The following is a 24,187-nucleotide window of genomic DNA, read 5'->3' as shown; positions in this document are numbered from 1 at the left end:
ATAATAGGGTACCGCGTGGCACTACCTTTCACCAATCACAAATATATATCCTCTATCGTTTCCTAAACACTCAGCATAAACGTAATGGATTTTATTGTTGAATTCAATCACAATAGTAAAATGTATCACATGGCATATATTCTATTTGCATACAAAAATTACTCATAACTGCCAGTCTTTTTTCATGGAAATAGTTTGTGAAGAATTCATTTGCCCAGGGATAGTGTAAGCATAATGTTGAAGAGTTCATTAGTCTTGTTATCCATCCATCCATCACACACACACACTCAAATACTTTCTTTTAAATTTCATTTTAACTTTAAATAGAAATAGACAAGGGCACAAAATACGGTTACACTTTTCACCCCTCCCATAATTATTGGGCTAGCAATAGGTTTGCCTTTGTTAATTAATGCAGTCATCACTGGACAAGTTTCTGAATGCTTTTGACTTGTTCCAAACTCACAATGTTTACTCGTGTCTGCTAAATAACACGTCAAAAGTTTAGTTATAATGCAGAAGGTTATGATTGCATGTGATTTTAAATTGCTCCCAATAGTAACAAATCTTAATCAAAATTGTATGTGATTTTAACCCCCACTACATTAAGTCTTAATCCGATCACATTAAAACCGTTGCTTAGTCTTTTTAAAAAATATCCTAAAAATGAATCAATATTTTCTGCCATGAACCTATCTGCAATGATTTTTACTGTGATAATCAGAAGAAAATAAAAACGATTCAAGAATGGTTTTGGTTTCAAACTTTCTTGTTATCATCTCCAAAATTTCCATAAACAAAAAACACCAAAACCATAACAAAAAATTGAGAACTAGAAATGGAAAATTAATAATAATGACATTAACAACACCAATGGAAGACCCAACTTTCTTAGCATCATTTCTGGATCAGCTCAGTATAAAACAGTGAAGCAAGTTATAACTGCAGCTTTGTAATTTTATTGATAGTCTTGGTTGCATTTATTTATTTATTTTTCAGTTCTTTTACGAACATAGAATCTGATCCAGTTCTGTGATCAGATATTGTGCACTAATAATTTTTTCATTCTTTTTTGAATACTACCATTAATTACTTGCTGAGTGTCAACTCTATTTTGAACTCTTCCCCAATGAGTAGTGACAGTCCTAAGATCTCCACAATAACAAATGTTCCATTACCAGACAAATGCACTCTTGAGTTTCCATGTAGTTTTGCTCCTCCCTTGGTAATAATCAACTCATAACCCCCCTTCTTCAACTTATTAGCCCTTCCATTCAATTTCAATCCCAGAATAGTCACTTTCTCTATGATCCATTTTTGACTCACAGCAAATCCTCCATTCACAACCTCTGATCCAACCATCACTTTATTCCCCACGACACCACCGTGAAATTTCACTGAACTCCACCTCCCTCCCAACCCTCCACCCATTTCCACGTCATCTCCCTCATCCAAAAACACTTCCCCGGTACTGTTTCCACCACTGTTAACCACCACCAATATCTCAAATGGTGTTTTCCTTGCTGCATCAGTAGTCATTCCTTCTCCCTGCATCGCCAACACATTCCCTTCGTGCACATACACGTTTATATGATCAGGTGGCGCATCAAGGATGACATGCTTTCCCCGATCCACGCTTACTGAGTTCGAGTAGTTGAATAGGTCAAACCAGTTTCCAGCTGGAAAGTACGCGTCAACGGTGACTGCTCCCGACTTGAGAACAGGGGACACCATTACACCTTTACCAATGAGGTACTGTGAGTCGATGTCATAAGTTGAGATGTCTTGAGGGAATGAGAAGAAGAGGGGACGAGCGATGGGGGTTCCTTTTGTGTGTGCTTCATAACTCAACGTGTAGAAGTAAGGTAGTAGTCTGTAACGAAGTCCGAGCACCTTCCTGGCTGTTGCAGCGACTGAGTCCCAGAGATAGAGCTCTTGACGGATTGTGAACTTGTCTGAGTGGTCTCTTGCAAAGGGATAAAAGGCCCCTAGCTACATTATAAGCAGAGATTTGAGAGTAACTAGATGTTCAGTTTAAGAAATAAGAGCTAGAAGGCATTGGCTTTTGGTTGTGCACTTCGTTTTCTGTTTTCTGTTTTCGTTGTGCAGTTTAAATTTGATTGAAAATTGTTTCCGAAAGTTATTTTTGGATACATTTTCAAAAAAACAACTAACTTTTGTTTTCGGAAACATGAAAATGAAAACAAAACAAAAAACAAGAACACAACCAGACATTATGATGTTTTTTAGTTCCCATTTGGTCAAACCTAAGGCCATCTCCAACTCTCGTACTTTTACTCAAATTTGAGTAGAAGCTTGAGTAAAAAGCTTCATTTACTCAAATTTGTGTAAAGTTAATAATTGTCAAGTTTTGAGTGGATGCTAGGAGTTGGACTAAAGAAGAAAAATGAAAACTTTGGGTAAAAGCACCTACATGTCAAGTTGTGAATGGATAGAAATTTAAGCAAAGGTAATGGGTATCTCTTGATTTGAATAAATCTCAATTTGGTATTATTTTAAGTACAGAATTTTGGAAGGGATTTCAGTGGTTTTTCACTCAAATTTAATTTTGAGTCAAGATTTGAGCAAGAGTGGAGATGCATAAGGAAAGAAGTGTTCCATTTTCTTTTGGACAGCTCTAGACAAAAAATGAACCTATAGTTGTTCCAGTGTATAAAAAGAGAGAGGAAAAAGGTTGTTATCAATTCTCGTAAAATGTCTGAAACTTTTCTGAAATCCCGAAGACAGTCTTATAAATTTAGCAATGTAAAACTCCATTCCAAATACCGTAGAGCATGGTTATCAAAATTGCAATCCTTAGGATCTTAAATTGCCAAAATGATTCAAATCATTGTAAAATCAGTATTATAGCAGAAACACAAGTAGGATTGTCATAGGATTGTACGTAGGATCATAGGTAGGATTACAACTAGAATCTTTAGGCCGGTATTTTTATAGAAAGTAGAATTTCACGATCCTCAATCCGGTCCCCTTCTAGTGATCACGCATAAGATTTCAATTTTTACTACCATGTACAGTAGGTGGGATAATCTATTTTTATGTTCCATAAAAAAAAAAAAAAAGAAGAAAAAAAAAACCATGAAGTTTTACCTGAATCCATCGGCGGCAGAGTTCTTCAGTTGTATTTCCAGAAAAACCACAAATATCAGCTCCAACCATAGGAATTCCATAGAGCCCAAAGCTCAGTATGCCTGGAATTGAATATGCCAAATCCTCCCATGTGGCAGCATTGTCTCCAGTCCAATGTGCCGTGTACTTGCCAGAGCCCACAAATGTCGACCTACTGAGGATAAATGGTCGTTTACCGGTCACTCCAACCAAAGCTGCATTAGTAGCTTTAGACTCCAACAATCCATAAAGGTTATGAATATTGTACTCTGTGATGTTACCGAAGTGTATCGACGTTGCCGGAACAGTTTTCTCATTGATGGGGCGTCGGTTACCAGCATTGTTAATCTGATATGGAGGATTGTCAAGGGTGGAAAATGGGGTGGGAGAGGATGAGATGAAATTGGAGATCTCATTCATGTCGAGCCACAGGCCGTCGATGGGAAGGAGATCTCGGAAAATTTTGATTTCCTCGGCCCAGAAGATTGCTCCAGCAGGATTTACAAAATCAGGGAAGTAGACTGGCCCAGGCCAAACAACTCCCAGGTAAGGGGTACCGTCGCGTTTTATGAAGATGTTGGCTTTCATCCCTCTTATGTATGTTCCATATGTCATATTCACACTGATACCTGTACAAAGGCGACATTAGGGCAACTCCAGCATTATTAGTCAAAATAGCTATTCAAAATCCCAATTTTCTATTTCAGCTAGACACTTTTTCAATGCACACTCCACCAGAACTCTCTATTTTAGCTATCTTTTTAAATATTATTTATTTCATACTTTTTTCAAATACAACTCTATTTCTGTTCTACTGGATGTGTTTTTGTTCTGCTGGATACCTACCATTCAAATGAAACCCCCAATTTCAGTTTGTGACCTATAGATACAAATAATGAAACCCTCAGTAATGTTAGTTACTGCCAACACCACCAAAACTAGTGACAAATATTCAACCAAAAAAAAAAAAAAAAAAAAAAAACTACTGGCAAACTAAAGAAACAAAACAAACCAACAAAAATCTCAGCAAATGAGTTCATGGTTTAAGAATAAAAATTTTAAGTGGCTCTAGACTACGTCACCTCAATGGATGAGGCGAGGAACTGTAGCATCAAGTGTTTTGTCTAGTTTGTTGAAGGCATTTTTGGAGTGTTTGGTTGGCTACTTTAGCTATGATGGATGTTTAGCTATCCTTTTGAAGATGCTCTTACTGTCGTCAATAAAGAGCTATAGCGTGGCGCCAGTGTAACTAGCCCAGCACATTTAACTTGAGAGCAAAGCTAGTGCAAAAATCCAGATTCAATATAATTTTAATTTTAAGGGACTTAAGAGACACGAACTAAAGATGACATGACATGAACACCACCAATATGACACGATGCTCACCTCTACTAGCAGATAAATCCACATTAGAAATAATTTCAGCAGAGAAGGAACAATCTGTGTTGGTTACATACAATACAACTCACCAGGATCCAAAATGACGACATATTTCTGACCATTCCGGTGAAGTGCATTGACGAATTTCCGCATCTCTTCCAGGGGAAAATTAGTGGGATCGAGTGTGAAATCCTTGTAGCCATCCATGTAATCAATATCAGTCCACATAACTTCTAGAGGGATTCTAGCTTTTGCATAGTTAGCAACCACATCCTCGAGATCATAAACGTCTCTATAACCATAGCGGCACTGGTGAAATCCTAAAAAGACAAAATATGAAGAATGGAGAATTCATCTCATGCTACTACTATACTAGTAATCATGTAAATAAGGAACCAATATATATGGCTCGGAAAAAAAGATAATATATGCATGATGAGAGGGCTTAAATATGCAACCAAAACACATGGAATGGATAAAGAAAAAAGGTAAATTAAGTCTTGCTTCGTAATCGTAATCGTAATCAATCAGCCAATGAGACAAAATTTAAATTGTCTATTGTGGAGAGGTTCTAAAGAGTGGTGATTGGCCTGCAAAATGTGGAGGGTCTCTCTCCTCTCCTTCACACCTTTTTGCATAAAGTGTTACATTACAGGCTTCTAAGGGAATCATTGAACTTTTTACTCATCGTTTAAAATACTAGTAGTGTTGGCTTGCAAAATGCAAAGGTCTCCTTCATAGCCTCTTATCTGCAATAGTTTTATTGCGGTAATTCAACCACTTGTGTTTAAAGTCGAAGAAAAATTATGTCGTTTCAAGGTATGTGGTTTTAATGTCAAATGAATTTTTTTCTCAAGTTTTGAAGTAAAAATTTTAGTCTTGGAGATGGCCTAAAAAAGAAGATAGAAAAAGAAAAAGAAAAAGAAAAAGAAAAAGAGAAAGAAATAAATAATACGACTACAAACAAGGAATTAGAATTGTAGGTACCGTACCGAAGGACCAGTATGGCATAGGGGCAGGGCGGCCAATGAGGAGGGTGTATTGTTGGATGACCATCTCAGGGGTGGGTCCGGCGAAGAAATACAAGTCAAGAATGCCACCAATCACCTTATAAGTGATCCTATCACCACCTTCATTGTACACAATGTCCATGCCATTGCTGTTGAGCAACAACACACCGTGTGTGGTCCCCGCGGGGGACCTGACCTCCATGTACAAGGGGTGGGAACCATACAGATTGAGGTCGAGATTGGCGCTGGGTATGTCGGCGTTCCACAGGGTCAGAGTCTGGTTGCGAAGGAGCTTGAAGGACTTCTTGGTGTGCTCTCCGAGGCCGTAGAGGGAGGAGCGGTGGGAAGGGAGAGAAGATGAGAGTTGCAGGTACTGATCCTTAAAGATGAGAAATGTGCTGGAATCGGAGGCATCCGGCGAGGTGTCGAAGAGGATGTCGCCGGAGGAGAGGCGGGAGATGGTGAATCCGAAGGGAGTGGTGTTGTGGAGAGTGAAAATGAGGTCTGAGCTGGGCTGCCAGATGCAATGCTGCTGGTATTCTGTCTGGGAGGAGAAGCACTGATCGGAGCTGCTGCTGCTGCTGCTGCGGGGGAGGATTTGCTGGGGGATCTCCCATCTCTGCTGCTTTGCGTCTGTAATTCGAATCCTCAGACGATCGTTTGTCTCCAAGCTGCACACATGATTTTTTTTTTTTAGTTTTTAGTTTTTTGTTTCTTGTTTAATTTTATTACTATTTTCTTTTTTTTTTTTTTAATAATGAGAAACTAGGTGAAAAATTCCTTTTCAACTTTACGTAGCAGGGAGATTCAATATATATATTTTTTATTACTATAGTTAAAATCTGAATTTTTTTTTATCAATAATTAAAAATTTCTCTATGAAAATATTAAGAGATCTTAATTACTATAAAAATATTACATGTTCTTTATTTTTTAACATCCTGATATTAGGGGCCTTAAAACTAAATACTTCAAATTTTAATACATCTAATTCAAGGTCACTTAATTTTTTTTAAATATAATTCACTAAATATTTATATATATTTATATATTTAATATTTTTTTAAAATTTTTGACAAATATTTTATTAAAATTATTAAGGGTTAATTTTTAATAAATTCTCTTTCTAAGTATTTTATTCCATCTAACTCATATTTTTTTTGACTATTCTATTAAGTCTTATTTAATGTAATATGACCAAATCATCATTTCTAATTTTCTAAACATGTTTTTATTTTGAAACTATACATAACAATAGTCCATCATTTTATAGAGAAAATCTCTCCCTCATTTTAAAGAGAAAATCTTTCATTTATTCTATGGAGAAAATTTATTCCTTATTCTAAGGAGAAAATCTCTCCCGCATTCCATAGAGAAAATCTCAAATTATGAATTTTGAATCTTTTTATAATTTGAAAATTTTAAAAATAACATAACAACTAATCTAAATGAAAATCAAAATACAATGTGAATGTTCATAGTGAACAATAAACATACAATTAACTTTTGAAAAAGCAAAACACATATTAAAGTACAATGTGAATGTTTACAACAAATAACAAATACATAACTAACCATTGCAAAAAAAAAATCCATACTAAAATACAAAATGAATGTTCACAATTTATAATTAACATACAACTAACTTTTAAAAAAATAACTCATACCAATGTAAACATTTACACTGTAACGTGAAAATATAAAATAAAATTGAAAAAAAAATGAATATCGACTATTTTAATTATTTAATGATAATAAAAATGATTGTTCAACTGACAAGTATGGTAACAAAAATAACAAATATACAATTAATTTTTGAAAAAATAAAACTTATACCATAACACAATGTGATGAATGTTCACAATTTACAATTACTATACAACTAGTTTTTTTTTTTTTAAAATAAACTCATACCAATGTGAACATCCACATTGCAACGTGAAAATATAAAATAAAATTGAAAAAAAGTGAAAATCAACTATTTCGATTGTTCAATAATAACAAAAATGATTGTTCAACCAACAAGTATAGTAAAAAAATAACAAAATACAACTAACTTGCAAAAAAACTCATACCAAAATATAATGTGAATGTTCACAATTTATAATTAACTTCACATCGCAACATGAAATAAAATTAAAAAAAAAAGAAAAAAGAAGACTACTTCAATTGTTTAATAACAACAAAAAATGATTGTTCAAACAACAAATATAGTAACAAATAACTAATAATATGTGAACATTCACATCTTGTAAAATATATAATTATGTCCATATTTATATTTCAATATTTATTTCTCAAACTTTCAAACAATGTGAAATGTGAATATTCATATTGATTGACAAAAAAATAAAAATAATAGCAGCAATAGAATTGGAAATCCAAAAAAAACTTAATCACTTTAAAAACAAAAAAAAATGTTACTCACATCACATCCACATTCTCATCTTCATCATTATCTTTATCATTATCACTATCATTAACAATCTATGAAATTTCATCATTCCACCAATCTAAATCAAACCAAACCCACATTTGAAGAATATGTTTGTAACAAAATTGACTGGACATAAACAAAGTTTCGACTTACAATAATGGGGAAACATAAAGTTTCAAACACAAAGTAACAATGGACGAACACAGAATTTCGAACACGAAGTGACAATAGAGGAACACAAAATTTCACCACAATAATGGATGAGCATAATATTATTTCACCACCATGTGTAAACTAGAGTTTCTAAATCCTATCAAATAGAGAGTTTTGAAACTCTAACACAATGAAACAATATCACAAATGTGAATGAAACCGATCAAAAAGAAAAACGTGAATAATGGTAACTACCAAAATAAAGATAGCAACAAAAAGAAAATGTGTATATCCTTTTTCTATATAATACATATCAACAATAGATATAAGGGTATAATAGTCCAACAAACAATATAAATCATGAAAAAATGATCTCATGGAATAAAAGTATAAATATATGAGACTAATTGAGTTATAATTTTTCTTAGTGGATTTATTGAGTTAGAATACTTTAAATGAAATTTATCAATAAAAAAAATCTAATCTATATCTATACTTACTATATATTAAGCAAAATGGGGTTTTTAATCCCAAGTCTTGTGGGAACTCCAATCTCTCAATCTAAATTTTTTGATTTTTTGATTTAAAAAAAAAAAAAAACTTAGCATTTATTAACTTCTCCCAACTCCCAAGTCTTACCATCATAATAACACTTTAATGCATTAAGAACAAGCATAATTTTTTTTTTTGAAATTTAACACATATGAATTCCTTGAAAAGTCCCAACACATATGACTATTATCCCTCATAATAACACTCTAATGCATTGAGAACAAGCATAAAAAAAATTTCTTGATAAGTCCAACAAATATGATTATTATCAAAATATTAAACTTTAATATAATATAATAAAAAAAAGACATTTAATTTGTTGAAAAGTCCAACACATATGATTATTATCAAAATATTAAACTTTAATATAATATAAAAAAAGGAAAAAAAGAAGACATTTAAAAAAAAAAAACATTTAAAAATCACAATTCACATATATAAATAATTGTAAACACAATCCGTGCATAGCACGGATGATATGCTAGTATTATATAAGGAAAATGGAGTTTTTAACCCACAAGCCTTATGGGAGCTCCATTATCTCAATCTTAATTTTCTAATTTTTTGATTTAAAAAAAAAAAACTTAGCACTTATTGACTTCTCCTAAGCCTTTTTGAATTCTCCCATACACACCCTTTTCAACTTCTCCCATACCTATTTTATTATTTTAGAAATAATAATTATCCCTTAATTTATAGATTTCAAATGGAAAAATAATAAAAATACTTTATAATCTCTCCATCCTAATCTCTCTCATTAATTTTTAAAAGAAAATATTAAAACTTACATTCATTCCCTCTCCCTAAAAAAATCAGATAATATTTTTTATAAAAATTATAAATATCTATCTACATTTTATATATTATATTGCTAGCTTAAATTGGGTGAAAAAAAAAAAAAAAACCCATTGAGTTAGACAAGCCTGAGCATTGGCTTGGCCGCGAGCCTTCCAGCCAATTCATTACCCGTAAGCTGCAAATTGGTAGCTTAATGGTTGTTTGTAATATAGTACAAAATATTATATAAAGAAAATGAGATTTTTAATCCATAAATTTTGTAGTAGTTCTAATATTTTATTCTTAATTTTTTAATTTAAAAAAAAATAACCTCAACATTTATTGACTTCTTTCAACTCACAAGTCTTTTTGATTTTTCTCATAGTTACTGCAACATCATTTTCAACTTCTCTCGTACACTATGATTAGTGATGGAATTGTTAAATTATTTTTTTATAAAAAATCTAAAAAAAATAGTTTGTATATTAAAAAAATATCTAAAACAAATATAAATATATATATATCTGATGATACAGTTATGATACAACGGGTTCCTGGTAGAACTGGTCGGACTAATCCACGCTTCTCGAGCCAATGTCCGAGTGGTCAAGCCCACCTGAGAACCTGCACAAGAGTTCAAAGGGGAACGGGGTGTCCCCCAGTGAACCCTCTGACGAGCAAGTTAGAGAGAGGGAGAAGTGGAATGTAGAGATGTGAATTAGAGATAGAAAGCTTAACCTTCTTCTTGTCTTCAACGTCTGCTTATATCCTTTGGTCATCATTTCGTTGTCCCTTCCGATCTGTCACCTTGGCCAAAAGTCTATACTGTAGCTTACCTTGTTCAGGGTGAGGGCGTGTTGTTCCGACGGAGAGGTATTGTCGTAATAAATACTGTGAGGGACTGTATTAATGGCGATGTGCAGTGGCAACAACTTTGCAGATCTTTGTCTGCTGATGTGGCTTGCCCTTTGCCTGCCGCGTGCCTGGGTATTACTGGTCCTTCGTGTCATGTTGGTTTCCAATTGTTCTGGACCTCATCAATTGGGTTGTGTATTGGGCTCTAAGTGATAGGCTTGGGTTATTCGTAGTGGGCTATGGCCTTTATGGGCCTAACCACGTCAGTAGTCTCCCATTCCCGAGTGCAGCTTTAGTCAAACGAAAGGAATACAAATGAAGAAGATGAGGGTTGTTAGAGATCGGCAGGATGGAGGCCGACCGATAGGGATGACCAAGGGGATGGATCAACCGTGAGGAGGAGCGACCGTGTAGGGTGGCCGAGTGGAGGGGCCGATCATGAAGAGGGACGACCGTAAAGGATGGCCGAGTGGAGGGGTCGACCATGAGGAGGGCCGACCGTAAAGGGTGGCCGACTGTGGGGGGGGCGCGGGCCTCAAGAAGCGGCGTGTCATGTGGTGACTTGAAGTGGAAAAGACAGGGTAAGGGGATGGGGCAGTGAATCGTGGTCGAACACGTGGCAGCATCTCGCGGTGGGAGAGGTTAAGCGTTGGGCCAGAAATGAAACGATAGGTCATAATGGGTGTTGAAAAGACAGTTTGGGCGGACGTTTGAAAAGATGCAAACTGGCGAGAATTAGTTGTGATCCTTGGAATACGGGCAAGCCTTGGGCCTTTGGTGTTATTCGTTTTACCTACCTTTTTGCAAAAAATTAAAACATTCCAAGTGTAAACTCCTTCGTTGCCAACGATACACCCTTGCAGCACTTTTTGAACTTTCTTGCGCCTGAATTTGAAATTATTCGTAGACACACCATAGAAATGGCCCAAGAAGAAACTGGAACTGCCAGGGTTGATCCACTTGGGGATGACGACGCGGTGGAGTTGGCGGAGCAGTACAGGGTGGAGAGGCAAGCGGGGAGGGTAGGGGAGCCGGCGGTACGATCTCATTCTTCCACCATGATAGTGGTTCCGAAGCCAATCAGCCAGGCGGAACCAGATTACTGGCATACGAAGGCTGACAAATCAACGGTGACTGCGGCAGAATTGGAGGGTATGCGTGAAAAATACCAGATTCCTGCCGAAATAGAGCTACTGTTGCCGACGTCAACGGAGAGGCCGTCCGACGCCCGACCGGGGGAGTTTTCCCTTTACGAGGAGGCATTGAAGGGAGGACTGAGGCTGCCGAGACAAGGGGAGGGAAACAGCCCCAAGGGGTCCTGCGCTCCAAGGAGGGAGGGTGAGGCCAAAGTATGCCATCTACCATGCTCCAACAGTTTCTGGGCGATTGGAGGGAGAAGGAGGCCCAGCCAGGACGGCTGCAGATCTTTTTTTGGGGCTGGTGGACGAAGGAGCTGTGCGCTCTGCAGCTAGGTTCAATGAGGCTGAGCTGCTAAGGAGGTTGTGCTCTACTCAAATGGAGGCAACCACTCTAGCAGGGGCTCTGCTGAGAAAGGCAGCGGCTGCGAAGGTCAAATTGGAAGAGGCTAAGGCCCAGCTTGCAAGTTTCAAGAAAGAGAGTGCAAGCTGGAAGAAGGCTGCGCGAAGCGCGTGTGCCAGGGGTTGGCAGGAGGTTGAGAAGGCAAAAAAGATGGAAGTATTGGTGATCGTGCAGGGCAATGTTGCCGACAGTGCCCATGCTGAGCTGTTGGCGGTCAGGTTGGAGCTAGAGGACGAACGCCGCAAGGTAGTGTCGCTTGAGTTCCAGCTGGCTGGCGAGCAAAAGAAGCTGGGGGATGCCCAAAATGCCTGCACAGTCGCCACCGAGCGGTTTGAAGAGGTGATGATCAACAATGAAGAACTGCGCGCTCAGCAGATCAAAGAGAATGATGAAGCAGACATGAACATTGCTGGGCTACAGAAGGAGCTGGAGGACGAGCGTGCTAGGGCAATGAAGGAGAAGGCAAGGTTGCAGAAGGAGCTGGATGATGAAAAAACCAAGGCCGCCTCTGAAAGGGCGGCATACCCTGATCTGTATGTCGCAGCAGTGGAGCAATTCAAGGGGTCTGCTGAATTTCAGATGGCGGTCGATGCCGCGGTCGCTAGCAACTTGGCAAGGGAGGTGTCTGAGGGGGCGGGCCCATCAGGAACGACCGCTGGGGGCAGGACTGAAACAGAAGTTATTGAGAGCTTCTAACGGTCGGACTTCTACAAACACGAAATGGCTGAGTTCTGGGACAGTGGCTGGAAGATGTTCAAGCGAAAGGCAGCAGAACTGTTCCCAGACTTGGACCTGAGTGGTGTACGGATTGATGAAGATGATGTGGCCCAGACCCCCCTAGATGAGGGCGTTGAAGAAGAAGACCTCGTTTCAAGTGAGGAAGAGTGATTATAGGTGTGAGTTGTACAAGTTTTTGTTTGTTGTTGTTGTTGTTGTTTTTTTTTTTTTTTAGATTGCTGTAAAGAACGTATGTACAAGTTTTATGAATAAATAAAATTTGAGTTGTGTTTTCAGTCCATTATTTTTGCTTGTGCATCTGAAATGAATGAGAATGACGACTTGTAAAAGGCTTATGTAAGGGAAACTCAGCGCAAAGCCAAGGTTGAAATGTAAGAAGAACTGAATGCAGAGTAAAGTTAAGAAAAACTCAATGCAAAGTAAAGTTGAACTTGTAATGAAAACTCCACGCAGAGTGAGGTTGAAAATGTAATAAAATTATAAATTTGTGTTTGCCACACTGTTGTCTTTATTTTGGTGAGTCTGAAGTGGATGAGGGTGACTTGCAAAAGTTGATGAGTGAGAAAACAATCTGACTTGTAAAGGAGACTTGTAAAAGCGTCAAAGATGTAAAGTGCCAAATTACCCACAAAATGGAGTTGTAAATCATGTTGTAAAAGTGTTGGTAAATAAAAAGGTAGTTTGGAATTTGACTAAGGAATTTGACTAAGTAAAGAGTGTTGTAACAACATGGACCTGGGATTTTGACCAAGTGTGGCTACTAATGCCACAAGCGTGACGTTTGCATGAATGACCTTGACCGAGCGCGCGCACGGTTTCGGTTAACTGATTCTTCAAGTAATTCAGGAGCTTTGAGTAGTCCAGTCTGGCTGAGCTCTTCATGCTCAGTTTGGCTGAGACCTGAAGTAACTCAAGTTGGCTGGGCTTGTCATGCTCGGTCTGGCGAAGGTTTGTCGCGCGTAGTCCGGCTGAGGCTTTGCATGCTCGGTCTGGCCGAGGCTTTTATGCTCAGTATGGCTGAGGCGTTGCATGCTCGGTCTGGCCGAGGCTCGTCATGCTCAGTCTTGCTGAGGCTTTGCATGCTCGGTCTGGCCGAGGCTTTTATGCTCAGTCTGGCCGAGGCTTTGCACGCTTGGTCTGGCCGAGGCTCGTCATGCTCAGTCTTGCTGAGGCTTTGCACGTTCGGTCTGGCCGAGGCTCGTCATGCTCAGTCTTGCTGAGGATTTGCATGCTCGGTCTGGCCGAGGCTTTTATGCTCGGTTTGGCTGAGGCTTTGCACACTCGGTTTGGCAGAGGCTCGTCATGCTCAGTCTTGCTGAGGCTTTGCACACTCGGTCTGGCCGAGGCTCGTCATGCTCAGTCTTGCTGAGGCTTTGCATGCTCGGTCTGGCCGAGGCTTTTATGCTCAGTCTGGCTGAGGCTTTGCACACTCGGTCTGGCCGAGGCTCGTCATGCTTAGTCTGGCTGAGGCTTTGCATGCTTGGTCTGGCCGAAGCTTTTATGCTCAGTCTGGCTGAGGCTTTGCACACTCGGTCTGGACGAGGCTCATCATGCTCAGTCTGGCTGAGGCTTTGCATGCTCGGTCTGGCCGAAGCTTTTATGCTCAGTCTGGCTGAGACTTTTCATGCTCGGTCTGGCCGAGGCTTTTATGCTCAATCTGGCTGAGGCGTTGCATGCTCGGTCTGGCAGAGGCTTTGATGCTCAGTCTGGCTGAGGCTTTGCATGCACAGTCTGGCTGAGGCTTTTATGCTCAGTCTGGCTGAGGCGTTGCATGCTCGGTCTGGCCGAGGCTTTGATGCTCAGTCTGGCTGAGGCTTTGTATGCTCGGTCTGGCCGAGGCTTTGATGCTCAGTCAGGCTGAGGCTGCAATCAAAGTGTTATTTGAAAGATCATGCAGATATTTGAGATATAAGCTTGTTGTCATTAAAGTATAGCCCATTGGATCATAAATTTACACCATATGCGGAGAAAATGAGAACATTCGGGTGTGCAGATTATCAGAAAGAACATACATCAATTGGGCAATACAAAAATACAAGTTTTATTGAAAATAGCGCTTCAAATGCTCAGCATTCCAAGGATGGGGGAGGTCTCGACCTTCCATGTCCTGAAGTCGGTAAGTGCCTGGGCGAGGTCTGGCTTTAACAACGTAAGGTCCTTCCCATTTGGCTGCTAGCTTGCCCTCAGTCGGATTCTTGGTGGCGAGGGTTGCTTCGCGTAACACAAGGTCCCCTACAGTGAACTCCCTTGGTCGGACTCTGCGATTGTAGTGTGTTCTCATTTTCTGTTGGTAGGAGGCCAGTCTGACAGCAGTGGTTTCTCTGAGCTCTTCGATTAGGTCAAGGTCAGCCCGACGGAGCTCTTCAGCCAGTTCTGGGTTCGGGTGTAAAACCCTTGGGGTAGGCAGACCGACTTCCAATGGGATGATCACACTTTGCAGTCCTTATCCGTTCGCCAAATGGGGGATCGACTTAGTTGGTCCACTTCTCTCCGGCTGAGGCCAGACCAAGTTTGCGATTGTCACCATTGATTACTTCACCAAGTGGGTAGAGGCAGGACCCCTTGCCATCATTACCGAACGGAACACAGACAAATTCATTTGGCAGTCAATCGTATGCAGGTTTGGCATCCCTCAAGCCATCGTCTCCGACAACGGCAAACAATTCGACAACGCCAAGTACAGGAAGTTCTGCACAGACCTCCAGATCCAACCCTGTCGCCGATTTCATCCTGGAGTTTACAAATCCTACCCCAACCATGGCCACTCCATCCCCACCAACCCCTACCGAGCCAGAGGACCTTCATTCTTGGACTCTCAACGTCGACGGATCATCCCGCAGAGAAGGCAGCGGGGCTGGCCTCATCCTCACCGCCCCTGAGGGTGGTTATTTCAAATGTGCTCTTCATTTCTTGTTCGATGCCAGTAACAATGAGGCCGAATATGAGGCATTGATAGCAGGGCTCCGTCTAGCCAGGGACATTGGTGTCAGCCCACATTCGGGTGTTCAGCGACTCCCAGCTCATTGTCGGATAAATTACGGGGGAATTCGATGCAAAGGAGAACACAGTGCGGGCTTACAGGGATATTGCCCTTCTCCTTGTTCGCCTCTTCAATACTTTTCACATCCAACACATTCCTCGGGCGGAAAACTTAAAGGCAGACGAGATGGCTTAGTTGGCTTCTGCAGACCAGTCCGACCTCAATCATGGTGTCCGTCTTGAGTACCTAGCCTACCCTGCCATTTCTCCCGATCAGCAAGAAGTACAGTTCCTCCAGAATGAGCCCATCCCTTGGGCGTCGGACATCTTTCTATTTTTGACAACGGGGGAACTTCCAGATGACTAACAGCAAGTCGCCAAAGTTAAGGCTCGGTCGTCCAATTACATCATCGTCAGTGGTGTCTTGTACAAACGTGGTTTTTCACGCTCGTATCTGCGATGCCTCAGTCTAGCTCAAGCAACCTATGTGATGCGAGAAATCTATGAAGGTATCTGCGGTAATCATTCAGGAGGCCGGTCCCTAGCCCACAAAATATTTCGCACACCCTCAACCAAGATGCGACCGACTTCGTACTCAAATGTGATAAATGTCAACGCTTCGCCAACATCTCCCATGCTCCTCCCACAGAGTTGATCACACTTTGCAGTCCTTATCCGTTCGCCAAGTGTGGAATCGACTTAGTTGGTCCACTTCCCACCGGCCGAGGCCAGACCAAGTTCGCGATTGTCGCCATTGATTACTTCACCAAGTGGGTAGAGGCAGAACCCCTTGCCACCATTACCGAACGGAACACAACCAAATTCATCTGGCAGTCGATCATATGCAGGTTTGGCATCCCTCAAGCCATCGTCTCCGACAACGGCAAACAATTCGACAACGCCAAGTACAGGAAGTTCTGTGCAGACCTCCAGATCCAACCCTGTTTCTCCTCCCCAGGTCATCCCCAAGCCAATGGCCAAGTCGAGTTCACCAACCGTTCTCTTCTAAAGATCATCAAAACTAAGTTAGAAGTTGCTAAAGGACTTTGGGCTGAGAAATTACCGAATGTACTCTGGGCTTACCGTACTACCGCTCGGACTCCTGCTGAGGGACTACTGACGTGGTTAGGCCCATAAAGGCCATAGCCCACTATGAACAACCCAAGCCCATCACTTAGAGCCCAATACACAACCCAATTAATTAGGTCCAGAACAGCTGGAAACCAATATGACACGAAGGACCAATAATACCTAGGCACGTAGCAAGCAAAGGGCAAGCCACATCAGCAGACAAAGATTTGCAAAGTTATTGCCACTGCACATCGCCATTAATTTAGCCCCTCATAGCATTTATTACGACAATACCTCTTCGTCGGAACAGCACACCCTCACCCTGAACAAGGTAAGTTACAGCATAGACTTTTGGCCAATGTGACAGGTCGGAAGGGACAACGAAATGATGACCAAAGGATATAAGCAGACGTTGAAGACAAGAAGAAGGTTAAGCTTTCTATCTCTAATTCATATCTCTACATTCCACTTCTCCCTCTCTCTAACTTGCCCGTCAGGAACGACCGCTGGGGACAGGACTGAAGCAGAAGTTATTGAGAGCTTCCAACGGTCGGACTTCTCTACTGACGTGGTTAGGCCCATAAAGGCCATAGCCCACTACGAACAACCCAAGCCCATCACTTAGAGCCCAATACACAACCCAATTAATGAGGTCCAGAACAGCTGGAAACCAACATGACACGAAGGACCAATAATACCCAGGCACGCGGCAGGCAAAGGGCAAGCCACATCAGCAGACAAAGATCTGCAAAGTTATTGCCACTGCACATCGCCATTAATGCAGCGCTTTACAGCATTTATTATGACAATACCTCTCCGTCGGAACAGCACGCTCTCACCCTGAACAAGGTAAGCTACAGTATAGACTTTTGGCCAAGGTGACAGGTTGGAAGGGACAACGAAATGATGACTAAAGGACATAACAGACGTTAAAGACAAGAAGAAGGTTAAACTTTCTATCTCTAATTCATATCTCTACATTCCACTTCTCCCTCTCTCTAACTTGCTCGTTGGAGGGTTCGCTGGGGGACACCCCGTTCCCCATTGAACTCTTGTGCAGGTTCTCAGGTGGGCTTGACCACTCGGATATTGGCTCGAGAAGCGTGGATCTAGTCGTGACCATACACGTTGATGGGTAGCAGGAAAAGGTTATTGGAACAGGGTCCCTGGCGACAATGAGCACAACTGGCGCGCGGAGCAAAGCGACTTCCCACAGACGGTGCAAACTGATGATACAGTTATGATACAACGGGTTCCTGATAGAACGGGTCGGACTGATCCATGCTTCTCGAGCCAATATACGAGTGGTCAAGCCAACCTGAGAACCTGCACAAGAGTTCAACGGGGAACGGGGTGTCCCCTAGCGAACCCTCCGACAAGCAAGTTAGAGAGAGGGAGAAGTGGAATGTAGAGATATGAATTAGAGATAGAAAGCTTAACCTTCTTCTTGTCTTCAACGTCTGCTTATATCCTTTGGTCATCATTTCGTTGTCCCTTCCGACCTGTCACCTTGGCCAAAAGTCTATGCTGTAGCTTACCTTGTTCAGGGTGAGGGTGTGCTGTTCCGACGAAGAGGTATTGTCGTAATAAATGCTGTGAGGGGCTGCATTAACGGCGATGTGCAGTGGCAATAACTTTGCAGATCTTTGTCTGCTGATGTGGCTTGCTCTTTGCCTGTCGCGTGCCTGGGTATTATTGGTCCTTCATGTCATGTTGGTTTCCAGCTGTTCTGGACCTCATCAATTGGGTTGTGTATTGGGCTCTAAGTGATGGGGTTGGGTTGCTCGTAGTGGGCTATGGCTTTTATGGGCCTAACCACGTCAATATCTATATCTATATATTATATAAGAAAAAAAGAGATTTCTAATGAGAAATCTCTTAAGAATTCCAATCTCTCGTTCTAAAATTACTAATTTTTCAATTTATAAAATAGATTAAAAAAATTTATTGGCTGATTTATTTATTTAATTATTTTAGAAATAATAATTATTTATTAATTTATAGACTTCAAATGGAAAGATAACAAAAATGTTTCATAATCTCTCCATCATAATCTCTCTTTCCCATTTTCAAAAAAAAAAAAATAAAAATTTGCATTCCTTTTCTCTCTTCCAAAAAATCAGATAATATTTTTTATGAAAGTTATAGGTATCTATCTATATCTTATATTTTATATTATAACATAACAAAAAAAAAAAAAAAAAAAAATTAAAATCAAACATACAAACAAATAAAATTAATAAATTTGATTTTTATTTATTGAGTTAAAATATTTCTTTTACCTCTCAATATCCAATTTTAAAATTTAAAAATCTATAAAATCTATTTAAACAAATCTGATTTGAAAATATCTCCCATTATCATATTTTAAATCAATAAAACTCACATATCTATCACATATTTAACTCGCATCACAACTTACCTAAATAATATTAATTAAAAACAAATAGAAATCACAGATAAATTAAATTTAAAAAAAATAAAAACCCACAACTCCATCTTAAATAAATTGAAAAAAAATATGCACCACACAAAAATAAAAAGATAAGAATTTAGATATGGATCTCAAAAAAATATGACAATATTTAAATTTGAATTATGATTAATAATATAATTATCTATTTTATTAAAATTTTAAATCACTTAATGTGACAAATTAATCAATTTTCAAGTTTTATTTAAAGAATAGTATGATTAGTTATCCCAACTCCAAGACTTCGTGGGAATTAGTGGAGGAGCTAACGGATTGGGTTAGACGAGGTCAAAATTGTTGGAGGTAACATTCTCCTACTCTATAAATTTATTTGTTTTTTAATTTTATTTTTTTCCCTGTATGACTCTCTTTCTCTACTGTTGGTTTTGTTTTGGTTTCAATTTTAGTGAGGTTTATGTGTTTATTTACAGGTTTGCATGATGGAGAAGAATTATTGGTGATTATGATTGTAATCGAAGTATCTATATTTGTTCTGTGCCAAAGATTTTGATCGGATTTTGTTTTTTTCAATGAAGACCATAAAATTGAAGTAAAAAAAAATGGGTATCAATTTTTTTTTTATTTTTTATTGTTATTTTATTTTATAGAAAATGTGAAAATTTATTGAGAATTCAAGTTTTTACTATAACATTAGATTTTTGTATAACTTCTTTATTTTTATCCTTTTTCTATTCCATTACACCATTACTGCTATTTGTTAGTTTGTTAATTATAATTCAATTAATTAAAAATGAAATCTTAATATAACTTTTCATATATATTATAGTTAATTTGTTATAGCTATAGTTGTATATAATAGAATAATATATAGGAATAATATCTCATTACATTTTCTATTTTTTTATGTGATTAAATAATCCATATTAGATAGTATATAGAAGAGTTAGATGACTTCTTTTATCTCTAAAAAATCCAATTTTTTTTTTTTTTACTTTTTAATTTTTTGAATTGAAACATCAATTGTTTATGTCCATAAAACAAAATTGATAAACACATATCCAAAAACTACACATTTTTTTTTTCTTTTTTTAATATGTAGGATATTTACTAATGGAAAATGCTTGACACCTCAAATTTTTTTTCATAATCTGACTTATAATGATGTAGTCATAAGTGTCAATTTTTATACAAATATGAGAAGAGAATTAATTAAATTATACATTTCAACCAATCACTTACTCAAACTTTGATTATTTTAACATATTATTTCACTATAATTTCAATTAAGAGAATCTTCAACCCTTAATTTTTTTTTATCAAATTATAATTTGATAAAAATTTAAAAAGATGAAACGTTGAAAATTATGTTTTTTCCATCAAAATTGGTGAAAAGAAAAAAATTGGGAATAAGAATGAAAGTTCTTTTAAAGATTGATAAAAATTAAATAAAAAAGTTAAAGTAATTCATATCAAATCAAAATTTTTATTCGAATTTAAAATCAAATTAGATAATAAAAAAATTAAAAGAAAATGATAAAAGTTTAAAAATATTTTGAAACCTTCTTATTCTTAAAGACTAAAAATCCGTATGTGTATTATATTCATATTGTATTTATAGTTATGAAATTGAAATTGAAATTGAAATCAAAAGAAATTTAACTTAAATTATTGGATTAATAATAGAAATATTATATTAATTATTGTTAAATATCACTTCACTTCACATTTAATAATAAAATTGTATATTTGTCTTAATTATAATTTTTAAATTTGTATATTTTCATAACAAGAAGAGGTATGTCATACTCATTAATCTCATTTAATCAGGTTTAACTTTTTTTAATACAAATTATCAAAATTACACCAAATAGATTTATATATATATATATATTTTAATTTTTTTAAACTAATAATTTAAAAAGTTATAAACATAAAAGTTAACTTATAAATTTTATATATACTACAAAGTAAAATATTTAATTATTTCAAAATAATTATAATATATATTTTTTAATTTATAAAGTTCCGTGCATAACACAGATTATCACTCGTTATAAATGTATCTAAATAATTTATTGTTATTTTATTTTCATCTTGGGCTTAAAATATACGGTTTTAGCCATTGGATGCGTTGATTTTTTTCCCCCTCAATGAGACTACTAAATGGGTTTTTCTGAGTTTGGATCCTCGGTTGCCCTTGTCTGTAGCCCTTTCCTGTAGTGCCCCAAAACGACGTCGTTTTGGGGCAACTTTTTAAGGAGGAAAAAAAAAAAAAAAAAAACAAAACTCAGAAAGGGGAAAGAAAGAGAGCAGCGTTGGGTAACCCACACCACCGCGACCCCTGTAGCCGGCGACCTTCGGCCTCCTTCACCTACGGCACCACCACCTCCCTGCCCTCGCTGCTGCAGCCCACCTTTCCTTCCTTTTCTCTATCTCTCTCCCTCTCTCTCTCAAGCAAATAATCAGTAGAATTGTGCCCAATTCACTACTATATAAGCAGATGCTATGAAAAAAAAAATATACATCTCTTATTTCTGATTGTTTTCATCAACATAACAAACCAAAAGAACAAATAAACATATAGAAAACCCATGTCTAAACAATCAAAACCCAAATATCAAACTCAAAACCCATCAAATTCACATCAATTCAAGTACAAAACAGAGTGAAACCAATCAAAATCTCTGAAAAACATATACCTACAGAGATCACAACTGCCAACAATAACAAATCAAGCATGATTCACCCAATTCAGAAATAGGGAATTCAGAATTAAACCGATTTGATTAAAAGAAAATAATTTCAAATAATTTTGTGAGTTTTTGGTGTACCTCAGAGCTCAAGTCAATTGTATGGAGGCTGCTGAGTAATTCAGAGACGATCTGAGTGAGTATTTCTAGAGAGAGAAAGTAAAACTTTTAAGAGAGAGAGTCTCTCTCTCAAATCATGGGCTAAAAAATATGATGAAAAATCAAAGTTCATCACCAAAAAATCAAAACCTTGAATTCTCTCTCAAGTCTCTCTCTCGACCACCACAGCACTCAAACCCACCCCACCTCCTTCATCTTCCTCTTCTTCTTCTTCTTCTTCTTCTTCTTCCTCTTCCGATCGAGATGGTGGCGAGATCAAGATTACGAGAGAGAGAGAGAGAGAGGAGAGGAAGGAGAGGAGGGTAGCGGCGACAATGGTGGGGAGGTGGTGGTGCCGTCTCAAACCCACCCATCTCCTTTCTGAGTTCTGTTCTGTTTTTTTTTTTTTCTTGAAAAGTTGTCCCAAAATGACGTCGTTTTGGGGCGCTATAGGGAAGGGCTGTAGACAAGGGCGACCGAGGATCCGAACTTGGGTTTTACTAGGTGGGGCATTTTACTTGACAATTAAATTAACACATAAAATAATAAAATAAAGAGGGTAGAAATGGATGAACTATTAACAATTAGAACTAGTCACCTTGGTTTTTAATTTTCAAAAATATTTTTTTAAATTTTGAATACAATTTTTTTTTTATTTTAATGATTTTTTTTAAATATTTTAATTTTTAAATTCACTTATTCTTAATATACTCAAAAGTAAAAAAATTATACAAAACTTAATACAAAAATTATTGAATAGAACAACATACGAAAATATATTAAAATTTTATAGTTTTGTATTTGATGAATTTTTTTTACCTTTTTTCACAAATATTATATTTTTTAAGTTTATTTAAAAAATAAAAAAATTACATAAAATATTAAAAAATTAACAAAAAATAAAAAATATAAAAAAATAAAAAATTCAACTTTTTGAAAAGTAAACTCAATTTTTTATAACCAAACAGGACGAATGGTATCAATTACAATCATCTACATAACAGGATTAACTACAGAGAGAGAGTGAGAGAGAGAGAGAGAGAGCCGGGAAGCATATATGTTGAGTTAGAGACCCACAGATGTGGTATGGGAGTAAAGCCAATCATTATTAAATGTGTAATAAATTAAAAATAAATACATATTTTATTTTATCATATCATTGTGGTTATTTTTTTTAAGGTCTCAAATATTTTACGGAAAATTGGAAAACTACCTGGCAATGAGGGTGAGACTCTGAATGTCAGGCCCGAAAACAGTGGAGTTTTTGATGAGTTGGAGATGAGCAGTCAGAGACTTCCCGGAGGGACTGACCGTCGCCGATCTGATTACGTAACCGTACCCAACTGGAATTGGATTTGGAACTGGAACTGGTTCTTGTTGTTTATCTTCGAATTCATTTGATATTATTGCTGTGGCTGTTGTTGGAGCAAACAAAGAAGCAATGAAAACAGCTAGGAATAGCAGATTATGACAAGAATGGGAATAATGCATACTTTTTTTTCTTCTACTTCTCTCCATTGTTTTTGGTCAACAAGAAACTCACATAAACACCCCCACTTGCCTTTTTCCCACCTACCAAGCTAAGATATACGACAACGTCCACACCCCACCACCACATATAGAGCCACTTGCCAAACAATATATATACATATATACATTATTTATTTCTGGTTTTTATATTTTTATTTAAAAACATTTCTTGACTCTTTGACACTCCTTCAACTTACGTGTTTAACATAAAAAAATAAGAATAAAAATTGGGACTCATTTTCTCCATCCCTTTTGATTCTTTTTCTTTTTTGATTGGTCACTTTTTCTTTTTTTTCTCATCTTAATCACTACCCGCCACGTGTGTATCGGGGGTGGTGGGAGTTGAAGTTTGAGGGAGTCTAAATCACTGTTGAAAAAATAAATAAAATTAAGCTGTGTAACATTAATTATTATAGAGACTTCACCAGTTCAGTTTGGCTTCTCTAGGCATATTACGATTCTATTTCGATGATTTCAAAATTTTTTTTATTATATTTTATTTTATGAGTTTTGATAGGTAGATCACTTGTTATATTTATTTTTAAAAAATGATTAATATATTTTTAAAGTTATATTTATTATATATTTTTAAAAAATCAATATAATAAAATTACATATTTATAATTATCAAATTAATATAAATTTTCTCATAAATAATCTATGAGCCATAAAATAACAATTAATAACAAGGGATAGTAAACTACACCAATCTAATATATTTGAGAGACAAACTGGTCTCTAATTTTTTGTTTTT

At 37.3% G+C, this 24,187-nt stretch overlaps 1 protein-coding gene across 1 annotated transcript; it reads right to left on the bottom strand.

Annotated features, from left to right (window-relative positions):
* Window positions 1-919: 919 nt before the first annotated feature.
* LOC114257421 (alpha-glucosidase) lies at window positions 920-23,559 on the bottom strand. The gene is made up of 5 exons (XM_028197166.2): window positions 23,117-23,559; window positions 5,502-6,190; window positions 4,599-4,829; window positions 3,112-3,758; window positions 920-1,992 (listed from the first exon to the last, which is right to left on the bottom strand). The coding sequence occupies exons 1-5, from the start codon at window positions 23,419-23,421 to the stop codon at window positions 1,090-1,092; spliced, it is 2,775 nt and encodes a 924-aa protein (XP_028052967.2). The 5' UTR covers window positions 23,422-23,559; the 3' UTR covers window positions 920-1,089.
* Between the last annotated feature and the right edge of the window lie 628 nt (window positions 23,560-24,187).

This window comes from Camellia sinensis, chromosome 9 (assembly GCF_055761805.1).
Source record: "Camellia sinensis isolate YWXY chromosome 9, ASM5576180v1, whole genome shotgun sequence".
Lineage (NCBI taxonomy): Eukaryota > Viridiplantae > Streptophyta > Magnoliopsida > Ericales > Theaceae > Camellia > Camellia sinensis.
The sequence above is the reverse complement of the archived record's forward strand: the minus strand, read 5'-3'. Positions and strand labels throughout refer to the sequence as shown.